This window comes from Pongo abelii, chromosome 7 (assembly GCF_028885655.2).
Source record: "Pongo abelii isolate AG06213 chromosome 7, NHGRI_mPonAbe1-v2.0_pri, whole genome shotgun sequence".
Taxonomy (NCBI): Eukaryota; Metazoa; Chordata; class Mammalia; order Primates; family Hominidae; genus Pongo; species Pongo abelii.
Window position 1 is genome coordinate 115,455,523 of NC_071992.2, and position 14,809 is coordinate 115,470,331.

The window sequence follows — 14,809 nt, forward strand, 5'->3', positions numbered from 1 at the left end:
TTTTCCTTATTATATAGGAGCACCTAATGAAATTTTAGAGAATGTAATTTACATTAAGGTTACATAGGTTAGAAAACAGAAATCTACATTTTTATACAGATAATTCCCTGAGGACTGTAGTTTCAGTTATAATAGCATTTTTCCACAACCTTGGAAGAGACACAGACATAAAAGATTGGGGAGATTATCAGACTGTTTTTGGCATTACAACTGAGAATGGGAGGAAAACACCATGGAAACAAAAGTAGATTGTCTTTATTACACAAAATTTATCAGTGTTTTGGGAGAAGAATTTGGGGTAGTTCATTACATTTAATAAAGACCATTGGTTGGGCACGGTGGCTCACGCCTGTAATCCCAACACTTTGGGAGGCCGAGGCGGGCAGATCATGAGGTCAGGAGTTCGAGACCAGCCTGGCCAACATGGTGAAACCCCGTCTCTACTAAAAATACAAAAAATTAGCCAGGCATGGTGGCATGTGCCTGTAATCCCAGCTACTTGGGAGGCTGAGGTGGGATAATTGCTTGAACCCAGGAGGTGTAGGTTGCAGTGAGACAAGATAGTGCCATTGCACTCCACCCTGGGCGACAGAGCAAGACTCCATCTCAAGGGGGAAAAAAAAAACCAAAAAACCATAATGTTGCAGTATCTGTAACTATTTTATTAAAATAAAATTACAGAAGTTTTATATCTAGATAAAAATAAGAATAAAGTTTTATACTATATAATATAACAAATTCTAGGTATAGTTTTTATACAAGGATATTGTTTTCCACAAATACCTCTCTGATTGTTATAAAACATTCATTTTTCTAACTTAAGTGAGTTCCTGTATTTCATTTAAAATATGTTAGTAGGCATTTATGATTTCCTGAATATTTCTTGAAGGGTTTGTTTTATGTTCCCCATTCCTTAATTGTAAAATTATTTTCAGTTTAATGCAAACAGTTGGGAAGGCCAAAATTTCATTGAAACATAAGAAAAAATGTGATATTAGAGGTGAGAGAGTGGGATGAGGTATAGAAAAATACAGGGAGAATCTCTATGAAAAAAGCTGAGGAAATAGTGAGAGGCTATAGAGACAGAAAAGGAAGTAAAGCAACTTATCTAATTGGTAGACTTTTTTACTAATAAAGAAATGTTGACTATAAATGATTCTCAAATTTTATGATGTAATCGTGTCTGAATAATAACTATATAATGGACACTAAATTTAGTCATTTATCCCATATTATTCCCTACACTGTTTTAATTTAGGGTTTCCTTCTTGAAAACCCATTTCACACCACAAAATATCAATTTCAGTAACAAATTTAAATTTTAGAAGACAAACCAAATGTGTATGATTCATTGCCTATTTATTAAGTTTTAAAACTTGAGCAAGAATATGATATAATATCAGTGTGTTGTTTTTTTCTGCATCTTTGGCAGCCAGGCTGAGACTTTTAAAATGGGTATCTAATAATGTATACACTGGTAAATCTTTCTGAGTCAGACATAGCAGCTCCTTAATGTGGGCATTTTATCTGTATTCAAAATTTGCTCGTTTGTCTTAAAATATCTTATCTTTCTGATGTCCTGAAAGCTTCTGAAAGTCTTTGGTATTTGTTAGTGAGGAAATATTTTCACAATAAATTGCTTTTTCATTGCAATTAGATCTTCATTGCAGAGCTTCTTTGACTCAAATTTTTGTGGCAATATCTGAGAGAAACCTACATGACTGACTTGTTTTCGCCATCCATGTCAGTGTTCATGATAGCCCTTAGGTGTTCTTCACTGGATGGGTCTTATTTATAGTGATAAATGTTTCCTTCTAAGGCAAAATTTGCCTATAAATGTAAATAGTTTTCATTGTTAATTTGGTAACCTTGTTTTTTCTCTTTTTTATTGTGGTAAAATATATATAACAAATTTTCTACTTTAATCATTTTAAGTATATAATTCAGTGGCAATAATTACATTCATAATGGTGTGAAACCATCACCACTATTTCCAAATGTATTTGTCACCCCAAACAAAAGCTCTGTAGCCGTTAAGTAATAGCTACCCTCATCTTCTGGTAACCTCTAATCTATTTTCTGTCTCTATGAATTTTCCTACTCTAGAAATATCATGTAAGTGGAATCATACAATGTTTATCCTTTTGTGTCTGGCTTACTTTACTTAGCATAATGTTTTCAAGGCTCATCCAAGTTGCTGCATGTATCAGAACTTCATTCCTTGCTATAGCTGAATGATATTGTTTTGTATGGATATACCACATTTTGTTTATTAATTAATCTGTTGGGCATTTGGGTCATTTCCACCCTTTTATGGTTTAATGTGAGTAATGCTGCTATGAACACTGGCATGGAAGTTTCTGTTAGAGGCCCTGTTTTCAGTTCTTTTGGGGTGTACACCTAAGAGTGGAATTTTTAGGTACCATGGTAATTCTGTTTGGAATTCTGTTTTTGAGGAACCACCAAACTTCTTGGAAGCCCTTGTGGATTAGAGCATGATTTGTGGTATTTTCTGAACAATGCCAATGTGCAGGCATAGTTCAGTCAACAAGAAGAGCAAAGGGAGCTCACGCTTAGCATAGCAGCACCTGTGTGCCGAGCACCTGAGCAGCTCTGTGGTGAGGCAGAGGTCTGAAGTTCATTGTTTAACTCTAGCTTTATTTTCTGTGATACTTACCAAAGATTTATTGAAACAAGTTATGTTTCACTGATATATTTGTGACAAAAAGATTACAAATCAGGCTATTTAAGAAAGAGGAGGAAATAAAAAGAACAACTTTATTTTCTGTGGGGCTTTTTTAGTTTGTTTATATGTTTTTGTTTTGGGCTTATTGTGTTATAAACATTAATACTACATATCACACAGTTTTATTGTTTCCCATTGAGTTGCTTCAACTAGGAAAATCCCTCAACTAATTGTAATTGCAGAAATATTTCCAGACTTCTGCCATCTTATTTTTAAAGCTGCTGCTGCTGCTGCTGCTGCTTCCGCTTCCTCCTCCTCCTCCTCTTCTTCTTCTTCTTCTTCTTCTGCTACTGCTGCTGCTGCTTTTTCTTTTTTAGGTGGTGGCTGTAGTGGGTTTTTAACATATAATTTCAGAATTCAGGTGCCTAGGTACTTCCTAAGGTCACCTTGAATAAGAGTATATGAGATGGGGGAAGGTTGTTATAGTTGTCTTTGGAAAACATAATTTCTTTTGTTTTTCTGTAGACTTTAAAGTTAAGTGTAATCCTTTGCAAATATGCATATTTTTAGCAACAAACAACTTTTTAGTGGTTTTTTTTTTTTTTTTTGTGGCCTGGATGTATGTATCTGTAGAATAAATTACCAACAAAAGGATTGCTAGGTCAAAGGATTCCATACCTTTAAAATAGTAAGAGATGTCAAATTGCCTTCCTAAACGGCTGCTATTTCTTACTCTTACCCTAACAGAAGTTTATTTTTAGCCTTTTGTAGGTCTCATTAGTGAAAAGTACGCTACTTTTTAAGGAGTTGCTTATCTTTTCTTATTAATTGATACATTTTTTGTGTATTAATCCTTTTTTCTGTCATATGTATTGCTCATATCTTTACTTTTTTGTGTTCTGCCTTTGCATCTCTGTATCTGTGCATATATCTGTATCTTTACTTATAATTGTACCTGCATCTCTATCTGAGGTGTTATAAATAGCCAGACTGTGTGCCTAAGCTAAGAATACAAATACAAAAATGCATGCCAAAGTTTCAGATTTTGACACATTATGTTAGTTTTTTTAATACTTTATCTTTCTTCTTTGCTACTCTTAATTTAAATAATCATAATTCACCCATGAAAAGGTCAGAGAAAAAAATTTTATTGAGGTAAAATTCATATAACAAATTCACCATTTTAAAGTATAGATAATTCTTACATTATATTTTATATGGGAGATTGGATGTGTCCATTTAATACATGTTAAAAAGCTATAATGTGGACTATGGAAATCATGATTGAAGGAGCAATTTCATTAGAAATAACTATCATTAATGACTCTAGTAAGTTGGAGTCAAGAGTATACTATTCATTTTATTCTAGAAAGCCTTTACAAGAAAGTTTGAATAAGATGATTATCAGATTAATTAAATTAAAAATGTAGACCAGGCATGGTGGCTCATGCCTGTAATACCAGCACTTTGGGAGGCCAAAGCAGGCATATAGCTTGAGCCCAGGAGTTTGAGGCTAGCTTGGGCTACATGGCGAAACCCCATCCTACGAAAAATACAAAAATTACCTGGGCATGGTGGCCTGGGCCTGTAGTCCCAGCTACTCAGGAGGCTGAGGTGGGAGAATTAATTGAGTCCAGGAGGTCAGGGCTTCAGTGAGATGTGATCACACCACCACACTCCAGCCTGGGTGACAGGAGGAGACCGTGTCTCAAAAAAAAAAAAAAAAAAAAATAGTATATATAAGTTGTTTTAATGAGTGTGAAAGAATAACTAAATCTTGCTACATCATACTTTTCAGCAGAAACTTTATTATAAAAATATCACAGAGCAATCTGTGCTTGTCACAGAGTAAGTAATCTGTGTCAAAGATGAGTGGTAAACGAAATGCAACTAAACTTTCTATTAATATGCATAATGGTCATTGGTTATATATGTATTGAAACTTTTGTCTTCAACTGCCAGTATGGCAATAACTGATTAAAAACTTTTGTTGAAAGCTGTCACAACAGTTTTGGCTTTATAAAAGCATAACATTACACAGTGGCAATTTCAAATACTCTTGAGACCTCAGATGTTTACTAAATTGAGTTTATATTGAGAATCTTAAAGGAAAGTTGAAGTCTCCAAAACACTTTTATTCAGGTTGGAATTAAGAAAAGTTTGTTGTAAGCAACATTCTTATATTATCTGACAGTTGCATGAAAATTCTGGTCTTTATTCAAGCTGTTGGTTACTGATACAAACTCCTGATTTCAGAGTTGTTTATAGCCTTTTCTACGCCATACACAGATGTACATTCATGCATCTGTACACACACATATACACACTCTCTTGCCCCAAGAAAAGATGAAATCTTTCAGGCTTATAATATATGCTACATTAATGTAAGACTCTTTAATCATATCTAAATTTCAGTTAATGATAAAAAAATTGAACATTCTAATATTTTATTTAGAAAAATGATATTGAAAGTCTGCTTTTCAACCTGGATATTGTTTACGTTATGTGCAGTTACTATTAGGATTCTAAATCTACTAGTGTTTGACTTCCAGCTTAATTTTTTTATTTCACAATAGACGACTTTTAAAAATCTAGCATGTCTAGAATGAGTAGTTCCTCATGAGGCTCAATTTTAAAAAATAGAGTTAAAGCAAGGAAGGAAGGCATTCATTTTCATGTTGAAAATATTTCTAGAAGGAACATTTCCTCATATGGTCCAACTATTAAATACAGGTGAACTAAGCCAAAAAAGAGAAGCTGATTTTTTTTGCAGCAATAAAGTAACTGAAGAAATGACTCAAGGCACTTTCATGTATAAATATGTATTTTTATTATTTTTTCTTACATCTCAGTGATATATTTTGATAAGTTGAATACTTTCTATAATAAAATTAATTATTTTAATCTAGTTTATGAATGATCTGCATTAAGTGCTCATTTTTTTTATTATAACTTCATAGTCAGTATAATCTACTGAGAACACTTTTGGCCCTAACAGAAACAGAATTCTGTTCTTGGATCTGGCTTTGTAGGTAACACCAAGTACGTCATTTCTCCTCCATATGTACCTCATTTACTGCAATGTTTCTATTACATTTCAGACTTTCATATGGTGAGTAGTATCTGTAGCCTGGAAGAACAGTTAGCAAATATACTAATTGCACCTTTGTGGTATGGTCTATTCTCCAGGCTTACTATTTAATTGATGCCTGCTGCTTAATCAGAGGTTTTACCCACATGGGACTATTTGATAAGCTTGGCATAAAATGCAAGATCTGTAAAATGTAAACAATGTTCATATTATAAGGACCTATAATCAAACCAAACCTCTAAGTCATTTGAAAATAGTGCAGCTGCATGATAAGTAGTTTTCTATTTGATCTTTTGCTGTGGATGTAAAAATACTGTCTTTACTGTGACATCTGTATGCTAATATTTGTTATGATAGTTCATCTCTTTTTTTCTCCTTTTGCTGTCCCTTCTCTCACCTTCCTACTATTTTGCCTTTCCCTCCTCCCTTCATGGTTATCTTATTCTGGTTCCTTATTTCTCTCACTGAATATCTTATTCTTCTTATGTTTTTCTGATTTTCTTAATTCTGACTTTCTTTCCTTGGACTAATCTGAATCAGACCATACCAAGTATGTGAAAATATACTGAAATATACTGAATATACTGAAAACAATACACTGAAATAATATACTGGAAATACAGCTGGAAATAATCTCATAGCTTTTGCATTCTTTGGGCACCACAGTTTGGGAAATACGGATTGTATGCCTTTGTAGGCAGGTTCTGTTCAGGGTATTTCTTAGGTCTTGCAGCCAGTCATTTTCTGTTCTATTTTTGGCAGATGGTGGTTCCTTGAGAGAAATTATAAGTTTTAATATAGGTTTACTTCAAGACCTAGAAAGTTGTATATTGTTAACATATTTTAAACAGGGTTTATACAGCTACTGTAGTAGAATCATCTGTTGGAGAATAGAGAGTAAAATGTAAATGTATTTTTTTCATGTATCTGTTGGCTGCATAAATGTCTTCTTTTGAGAAGTGTCTGTTCATATCCTTCGCCCACTTTTTGATGGGGTTGTTTTTTTCTTGTAAATTTGTTTGAGTTCTTCATCACTGGCCATCAGAGAAATGCAAATCAAACCCACAATGAGATACCATCTCACACCAGTTAGAATTGTGATCATTAAAAAGTCAGGAAACAACAGGTGCTGGAGAGGATGTGGAGACATAGGAACACTTTTACACTGTTGGTGGGACTGTAAACTAGTTCAACCATTGTGGAAGACAGTGTGGCGATTCCTCAGGGATCTAGAACTAGAAATACCATTTGGCCCAGCCATCCCATTACTGGGGATGTACCCAAAGGATTATAAATCATGGTGCTATAAAGACACATGTACACATATGTTTATTGTGGCACTATTCACAATAGCAAAGACTTGGAACCAACCCAAATATCCATCAATGATAGACTGGATTAAGAAAATGTGGCACATGTACCCCATGGAATACTATGCAGCCATAAAAAAGGATGAGTTCATGTCCTTTGTAGGGACATGGATGAAGCTGGAAACCATCATTCTCAGCAAATTATTGCAAGGACAAAAAACCAAACACCGCATGTTCTCACTCATAGGTGGGAATTGAACAATGAGAACACTTGGACACAGGAAGGGGAACATCACACACCGGGGCCTGTTGTGGGGTGGGGGGAGTGGGGAGGGATAGCATTAGGAGATATACCTAATATAAATGACAAGTTAATGGGTGCAGCACACCAACATGGCACATGTATACATATGTAACTAACCTGCACATTGTGCACATGTACCCTAGAACTTAAAGTATAATAAAAAAATGTAAATGTAATGAATGGGGCCGTTAATTTCCCCTTTCATCCCAAATAGTCCTTAGAAAAGACATTGAATTCGCTGTTGACTTGTGGAAAAAGTGCTGAACTTCAGCCCTAAATGAGAGCATACAGTCAAATATCATTTTATTTAGTACAAAGAAGAGAATTAGAACTGATACATCCTTTTACCTTTTTTTGTTTTCTGGGATTATTTATCATAGTTTTAGACGTCATTAGGAGGTAGAACTTTTAAAGGGGTCTGGGGTTCCGATTTCTAAAGCAATTTTACAGTAGAAGTTATTAAAATTAAAAAGTATCTAGAATAACAGGTTGATATGTTCTCCCATATTGAATAGTTGGTGTTTTCCATCTTCATCATTGCAGCCATCATATTTCTTTTGAATTTTCTGACATTTTGGAGCTTAAAGTGATATATTTTATGTGATGTGTGTGTGTGTGTGTGTGTGTGTGTGTGTTGTATTTAATTATTATTTAGCATGTAAATTTAAATGGCTTTGAGATATCTTTCAAATGACTTTGTAATATCCTTCAATATATTTGTAGACAACAATGAAGTATTAAGAACCCAAAGCTGAAAATCATTTAGGAGAAATATGCAGATTGTGAAGTTAGATAAACATTTGGCTTCAATATTACTTATATATATTTAATATCATAATTTTTAATGTTGGGAGTGGAGTTGTTTTTCTTTTCTTTGCTATTTTAATTGTGTATTTTAACAGGAAACCACTTAATGGGTATTAACAGAGTTAAGAAAAGCATCAAAGATTTTTATTTTAAACATGATTTTTTTTCATTTTACTTTTTCTTATTTATTGGTCTTATCTTAATGTGTCTCTATTCCATTCCCTCAAAGATTTCTCCTTATGCATAAAGTTATGTACAGATCCACAGTGTATTCATGAATCTCCCTCTTTTGTTACAGTTAATCGGGCAGCAAAAGAAGACACCGTGGTTTTGAAGATTGGCTCTGTTGCCATGGCTCCCCAGGCTGACAATCCCCTTGGCAGATCTGTCCTTAGGAAAGATATTTACCAGTAAGTTTATTTTCTTATGTCCAATCTTGCAACAATTTTCATCCTGCAAAGACGTATAGTGATCAATAACTTACTTAGTGTGGCCTGTAGAAATATTTCTCATTCAGGATCTTTTGATATTTAAAACCAGGTTTTTGTGATTTTCTTCAGTTGTGGGTTTTTTAATTCATTCAGACAAATCAAGTATTTCTGTGAAGTGTTGATGAATAACAGAATGTAAGTACTAAGTCACCATAAAACTGAAGAAGCATAGTTTGGAAAATTTTGCAGATGTCAAATTTGACCAAATCTCTAATCACATAAGTAAACGAGGTCCTCTGTAGAACCACCACATCCTACTGTAGTCATGTTGTATCAAAGTGAAACATTTTATTAATTTAAGTGTAAGCTGTTATTTGAAATGTAGGAATGTGGATGTCATATGGATCAAAGCAATAAAGAAAAGCAAACTTCTAAAGAGAAATTTCACAGTAAACACTTTCTGTGAAAATGCTATGCTCTGGATTTTGTCACTGAGTATTTGCAAACCACACCAAGCATATATGGACAAGTAAACTGGTGAACATATGTAATCAACATGATAAAAATAATATATGATTCATACTGAAGTTGGCACTGCTGCCAGACAGAAAAGTACAGTTGCAAATAATACCAAGTGAGAAAAGTCACAGAAATACAGATGAACAAGTGTCTTATTCTTCTTGCTGGTCTGTTTTTCAGATGTTGTAGTCTCACTCTTCTAAAAAATAAATTCCTACTGTTCTCCAGTAAATGTTACTGCTAGGAAAAGATTCTAATTTTGGTGATTCATTTACCATCTAGAGGGTGATGGCTATTTTTACTTCAAATAGATCTAGGAACTTTATTTCTCAGATTTCTCTGATATTTGAGTTATAATTTTTTCCTTTGACTTATGTATGTTTGATCTCTTCCTTGTATTTTTTTTTAGGTATTTAATAGTATTCTTCCCTTAAATAAGTTTTTATGTAGCTAGCTTATATATAATCTTAGGATTTCAGAGCTGAAAGGGTCTTTAGGAATTATCTAACTCAACTTCCCTATTTTACAGGTTAGGAAACTGAGTAACCGAAAGAATACTGTAGTTGTCCCTGGTGAAACAGTAGTAGAGCCAAGATTACAATTTATATCTTTTGACTCCCTTAGGATCTAGGGAAATGATTATAATAGAACATAAATTCTATATGAGAATACTTTAATTTTCTAACATTTGGAAATTCTTCCAGGTGTCTTTATCTTTTCTACTTCAGAAGTAAGTGGTCCTATAATAGAGACCTACTTTACTTTTGGTGAAAGAAATCTAGGTTATATTAAGAGATCCTATCACCATCAGTAAAGTGAACCACTGAGATAATTCCTTTCCTTCTGTACCTTTTTCACTTTCTGGCTTTTGCATGAGTTGTATTTTTACTTGCTAGGAACAATTGTGTGAAATTGTGTTTTAGGGTTTCCTTCTGTCTGTCTTGCAACTTTTTTTCAGTCATCTTTACGGGTCTTCCTCTTAAACAATCTATTTGATATTAGTATTTCTTAGGGTCTTCCTTTTATTCTTTTTTTTTGCCCAGCTCTTCTTGGGTGAGGCTCTCTGCTCTTTTGGCTCGGGACAACTTGAATTCCAAGCATGTAGGGTAACTTGGGGTGACCCTGTAGACCAAGGTTAGCAATATGTGTTAGACTGTCAAACGTAAAATTCTAGATGCTGGATGGCAAACTCAACCTAATAATTTTTCTTTGAAAGCTCACATTCAAGTCATTTCTAAGTAAACAAACTAACAAAAGGTATTCATATGAGTTTATCAAAAATGTTTCAAGATCTCATTGAAATGCTGTATCATCGATATCAAAGGAGTAACAGCAGAATTAGAAACCACTTTTGAGTGAATAATCAGAGTGGGAGTAGCTCAGTATAATAAATGTATACACAAAGCAAAAGACCCTGCATACTAGGGCTGATTTTATTATTCCTATGATTTTGTTAACCATAAGATCTCAGTGAACTAGATGCAAAAGTCCACATATTATATGATTCCATTTATATGAAATGTCCAGAGTAGACAAACTCAGAGAGACAGAAAGTATATTAGTGGTTGCCAGGGCCTGCTTGTGGAAAGGGGAGGGAAGAGTGGGAAAGGACTTTGTCTTGTGGCTTGGGTGCCAGCTCATCCTCAATAGAACAGAGCACCAAGTAGATTCCTAAGGTTTCTGACTCCAGGCCCTGCCTCCTGGACAGCATCTCTGGATGCATTTGGGAGCAGGGGAACTCACCACTCTGAAGGGAAGGACACAAGCCTGGTTGGCTTTTCTATCTGCTGATTGCTGAGCCCTAGGGCCTTGAGTGAACACAGGCCATAGCCAGGCAGTGGTTACCACGGGCGTTGGGTGAGACCCAGTGCTGTGCTGGCTTCAAGTCTGACCCAGCGCAGTCCCAGTGGTGGTGGCACCCACAGTGCTTGTGTCACACACACACCCACACCCCTTCCACAGCTCCAGACAGCTCAGCATAGGCTGTGTTTGTTTGGGAGAAAATAAGGGAAAAGAGCAAGAGTCTTTGCCTGGTAATTCAGAGAATTCTTCAGGATCTTATACAAGACTACCAAGGTGGCACCTCTGCAAGTCTGCAAGAGCCACAGTGTTACTGGGCTTGGGTTACTCCCTAATGCAGATATGGCTGCAATGACCAAAAACTTAGATCACAACACCCAAGCTTCTTCAAATAACTGGAATTCTTTCCCTAGAAAAATGGGTACAAACAAGCCCAGACCACAAAGGCTACAGTAAATACTTAACTCTTAAATGCCCAGACATTGATGAACATTCATAAGCATCAAAACCATTGAGGAAAACATGAGCTCACCAAACAAACTAAATAAGGCACCAGGGACCAATCCTGGATAGACAGAGATATATGACCTTTCAGACAGATAATTCAAAATAACCATTTTGAGGAAATTGAAAGAAATTCAAAATAATAGAGAAGGAATTCAGAATTGTATCACATAAATTTAACGAAGAGATTGAAATCATTTAAAAGAATCAAGTAGAAATTCAGGAGCTGAAAAATACAATTAACATACTGAATGCATCAGAGTCTCTTAACAGCAGAATTGATCAAGCAGAAGAAAGAATTAGTAAGCTTGAAGACAGGCTATTTGAAAATACACAATCAGAGGAGACAAAAGAAAAGAATGAAATACACCTACAAGGTCTATAAAATGGCCTGAAAAGGGCATAGCTGAGAGTGATTGGCCTTAAAGACAGGCAGAGAGAGTGATAGGAGTAGAAAGTTCCTTCAAAGGGTTATAATAGCAGAGAATTTCTTAAACCTAGAGAAAGATATCAATTCAAGTACAAGGTTATAGAATACGAAGCAGACTACCCAAGGAAGACTACCTCAAGGCATTTAATCATCAAACTCCCAAAGGTCAAGGATAAAAAAGGATCCTAAAGGAAGCAAGCCAAAGAAACAAATAACATACAATGGAGCCAGGTACAGTGGCTCGTGCCTGGGATCCCAACCCTTTGGAAAGCTTTAGGTGGGAGAATTGCTTGAGCCCGGGAGTTCAAGACCAGCATGGGCAACATGATGAGACTTTGTCTCTATAAAAAACTTAAAAATTAGTCAGGTGTGGTGGCACACGCCTGTAGTCCCACTGTTCTGCAATCTGAGGTGGGAGAATCACTTGAGCACAGGAGGTTGAGGCTGTAGTGAGCTGTGATTATACCCCCACGCTCCAGCCTGGGGGACAGAGAGAGACCCTGTCTCCAAAAACAAACAAAAACCATACAACTGAGCTCCAGTATGTCTGGCAGCAGACTTTTCAGTGGAAACCTTACAGTCCAGGAGAGAGTGACATGACATATTTAAAGTGCTGAAGGAAAAAAAGTTGTATCCTAGAATTCTATACGCAGTAAAAATATCCTTCAAACATGTTGTAGCAGAAATGAAGGTTTTCTCAAACAAAAGCTAAAGGATTTTGTCAACATGAGACCTGTCCTACAAGAAATGCTAAAGGGAGTTCTTCAATCTGAAAGAAAAAGACATTAATGAGCAATGAGAAATTACCTGAAGGTACAGAACTCACTGGTAATAGTAAGTACACAGAAAAACTCAGAATATTATAATACTATAATTGTGGTATGTAAACTACTCATATATTGAGTAGAGAGACTAAAAGATGAACTGATTAAAAATAATACATAGACAGTACAATAAGATATAAATAGAAACAACAAAAAGTTAAGAAGCGGGAGGACAAAGTTAAAGCATAGAGTTTTTATTTTCTCTTTGCCTGTTTGTTTGTTTATGCAATCAGTGTTGTCATAAGTTTAAAATAATGGTGTATATTAAACTTGAAAAACAGAAAACTCCTAGGGGACATGGTACTATTATTTGAATACCTAGCTGATAATGTGTCATAGGGAGTAGTTCATTCCTTCCAAAGCTAAGAACAGACCTAGGATCATTAAATCAGTGGATGTTACAGTGACACTAATTGCAGCTTAACAGAATGAAAATCTTTCAAATTATAAAAGCCTAATAATAAATGGGGCTTTTTGTTCTTACTCATTTAACAATTATTTTGAGGGAGCCTACTGTACATCAGGCACTATTCTAGATACTGGGTGTATGCCAGTTTATAAAAGAAAGAAAAATCCCTGCTCTCACAGAACTTACATTCTAATGGGAGAGAGAATTACAAGCTAATAAATAAATTGTATGGTATACTAGAATTTAATAAGTGACATGGAGACATCAAAGCTGGGAAGGGAAAAAGAAATGGAGAGTTAGAGATGGACAGCATGGCTTAGTTAGAAGTCACCTCACTGAGAAAGTGCAGGGATTCTGAAGCAGGAAGAAGTAAGAGAAGCCAGTGGTGGCTGGAGCATTGTGTGCCGGGGGAATTTAGCAGGCTGTGAGGAAAACGACATTATGGAAGAGTCATATAGGTCATTATGTGGACTTTGGCTATTAGTTTGAGTGATACATGGTTGTGGGGGAAGAATTATCCTCACATGCAGAATTTTGAAATATGTAATGCTTTTGTTATTTACTAAATGTCTGCCTGCAGTAAGAAATGGTGGTGGGGGGGATCACCAGCAGGGACTAGAGATATACATTTAAAAAGAGGTTAAATATACGTTTGAAAATAAAGGGAGTCACAATTAAGAACAAGTGGAAGTGTGACATTCAACCCTAAAAGAATCATGTTAAGAATTATTAATATTTTTGCTACTTGAGTTAACTGAATATATGATATGAATTTCTTTTGCTTATTGAGGAGTTGATTTTGTCATCAAATGGAAAGGCCTCAGAGGGTTTGAGCAGAGAAGTGACATGATTCTTTTTATACTTAAGCAGATTACTCAGGCAAGGAAAGGCAAGGGAAAGGGGAAAACTATTGGTGTAATCTTGGAAAAAGATAGTGGCGGCTTGGGCAAAGTTAGTCACTGTGGAGGTGGTGAGAAGTGGTCAGATCCTGGAGATGTTTGAAAGGTAGAGCCAAGAGAATTTGCACATGGGGTTTGAGAAAAAGGATACAAAGATAATTCAGTTATATATGGCCTAAACAACTAGGAGGATGAAAATTAACTGAGGAAGGAAAACTGTAGGAAGATTTGTTTTGGAGGATTGGATGGGTGGAGATTAGGAGTTTATTTTTGAAAATGTTGACTATCTCAGGAGTTAATGAGCTCCCCATTTCTGATGTAGCAGAGGCTAATCAGCCACATACAAGGCTTAAGAGGGGTAATGATTTATGTCAAATTAAACCAGTGATTCCTAAATTTACTGTGTTTCCAAATCACCTGAGGATCTTGATAAAATGGGGATTTTGACTTATGAGGTCTCGTTTGAGGCCTAAAATTTTACATATCTTCTAGGCTTCTGGGTGACTGGGTGTGATACTGTTACTGGGTGATACTGATATGCCACTTCAGAGGCTACACCCTTTGTAGGAGATGATTAAATCCATTTTTTTACAAACCTTTTAAACGGAGATCATTAAAAAAATATATTTTTAATGAATGTTAACAATTTTTAATGCTAAAAATCAAAACACCATGAAAGGTTCTGTGAGAAACATTAAATATCCTCCATTCTCAGTCTTTCTACTCTGTATCCAAGTTTGCTCTCAGTGGATTCTTTTTATAACAACAAAATTTTTGTAAACTTTTAGTTGATAG

The 14,809-nt window shown here is 35.3% G+C and overlaps 1 protein-coding gene across 18 annotated transcripts in view; it reads left to right on the top strand.

The window, feature by feature from the left end:
- The window catches only part of VPS13B (vacuolar protein sorting 13 homolog B), a 916,166-nt gene that overhangs the window by 534,665 nt on the left and 366,692 nt on the right, over positions 1-14,809 (top strand). For all 18 annotated transcript variants that reach the window (XR_008509424.2, XM_054519206.2, XM_054519208.2 and 15 more), the window contains one exon: positions 8,497-8,608. Coding sequence is in view for 17 of the 18 variants with exons in the window: in XM_054519206.2 (XP_054375181.2) it covers positions 8,497-8,608 (112 nt within the window). In the remaining variant the exon portion in view is untranslated. The remainder of the gene's footprint in view (positions 1-8,496; positions 8,609-14,809) is intronic.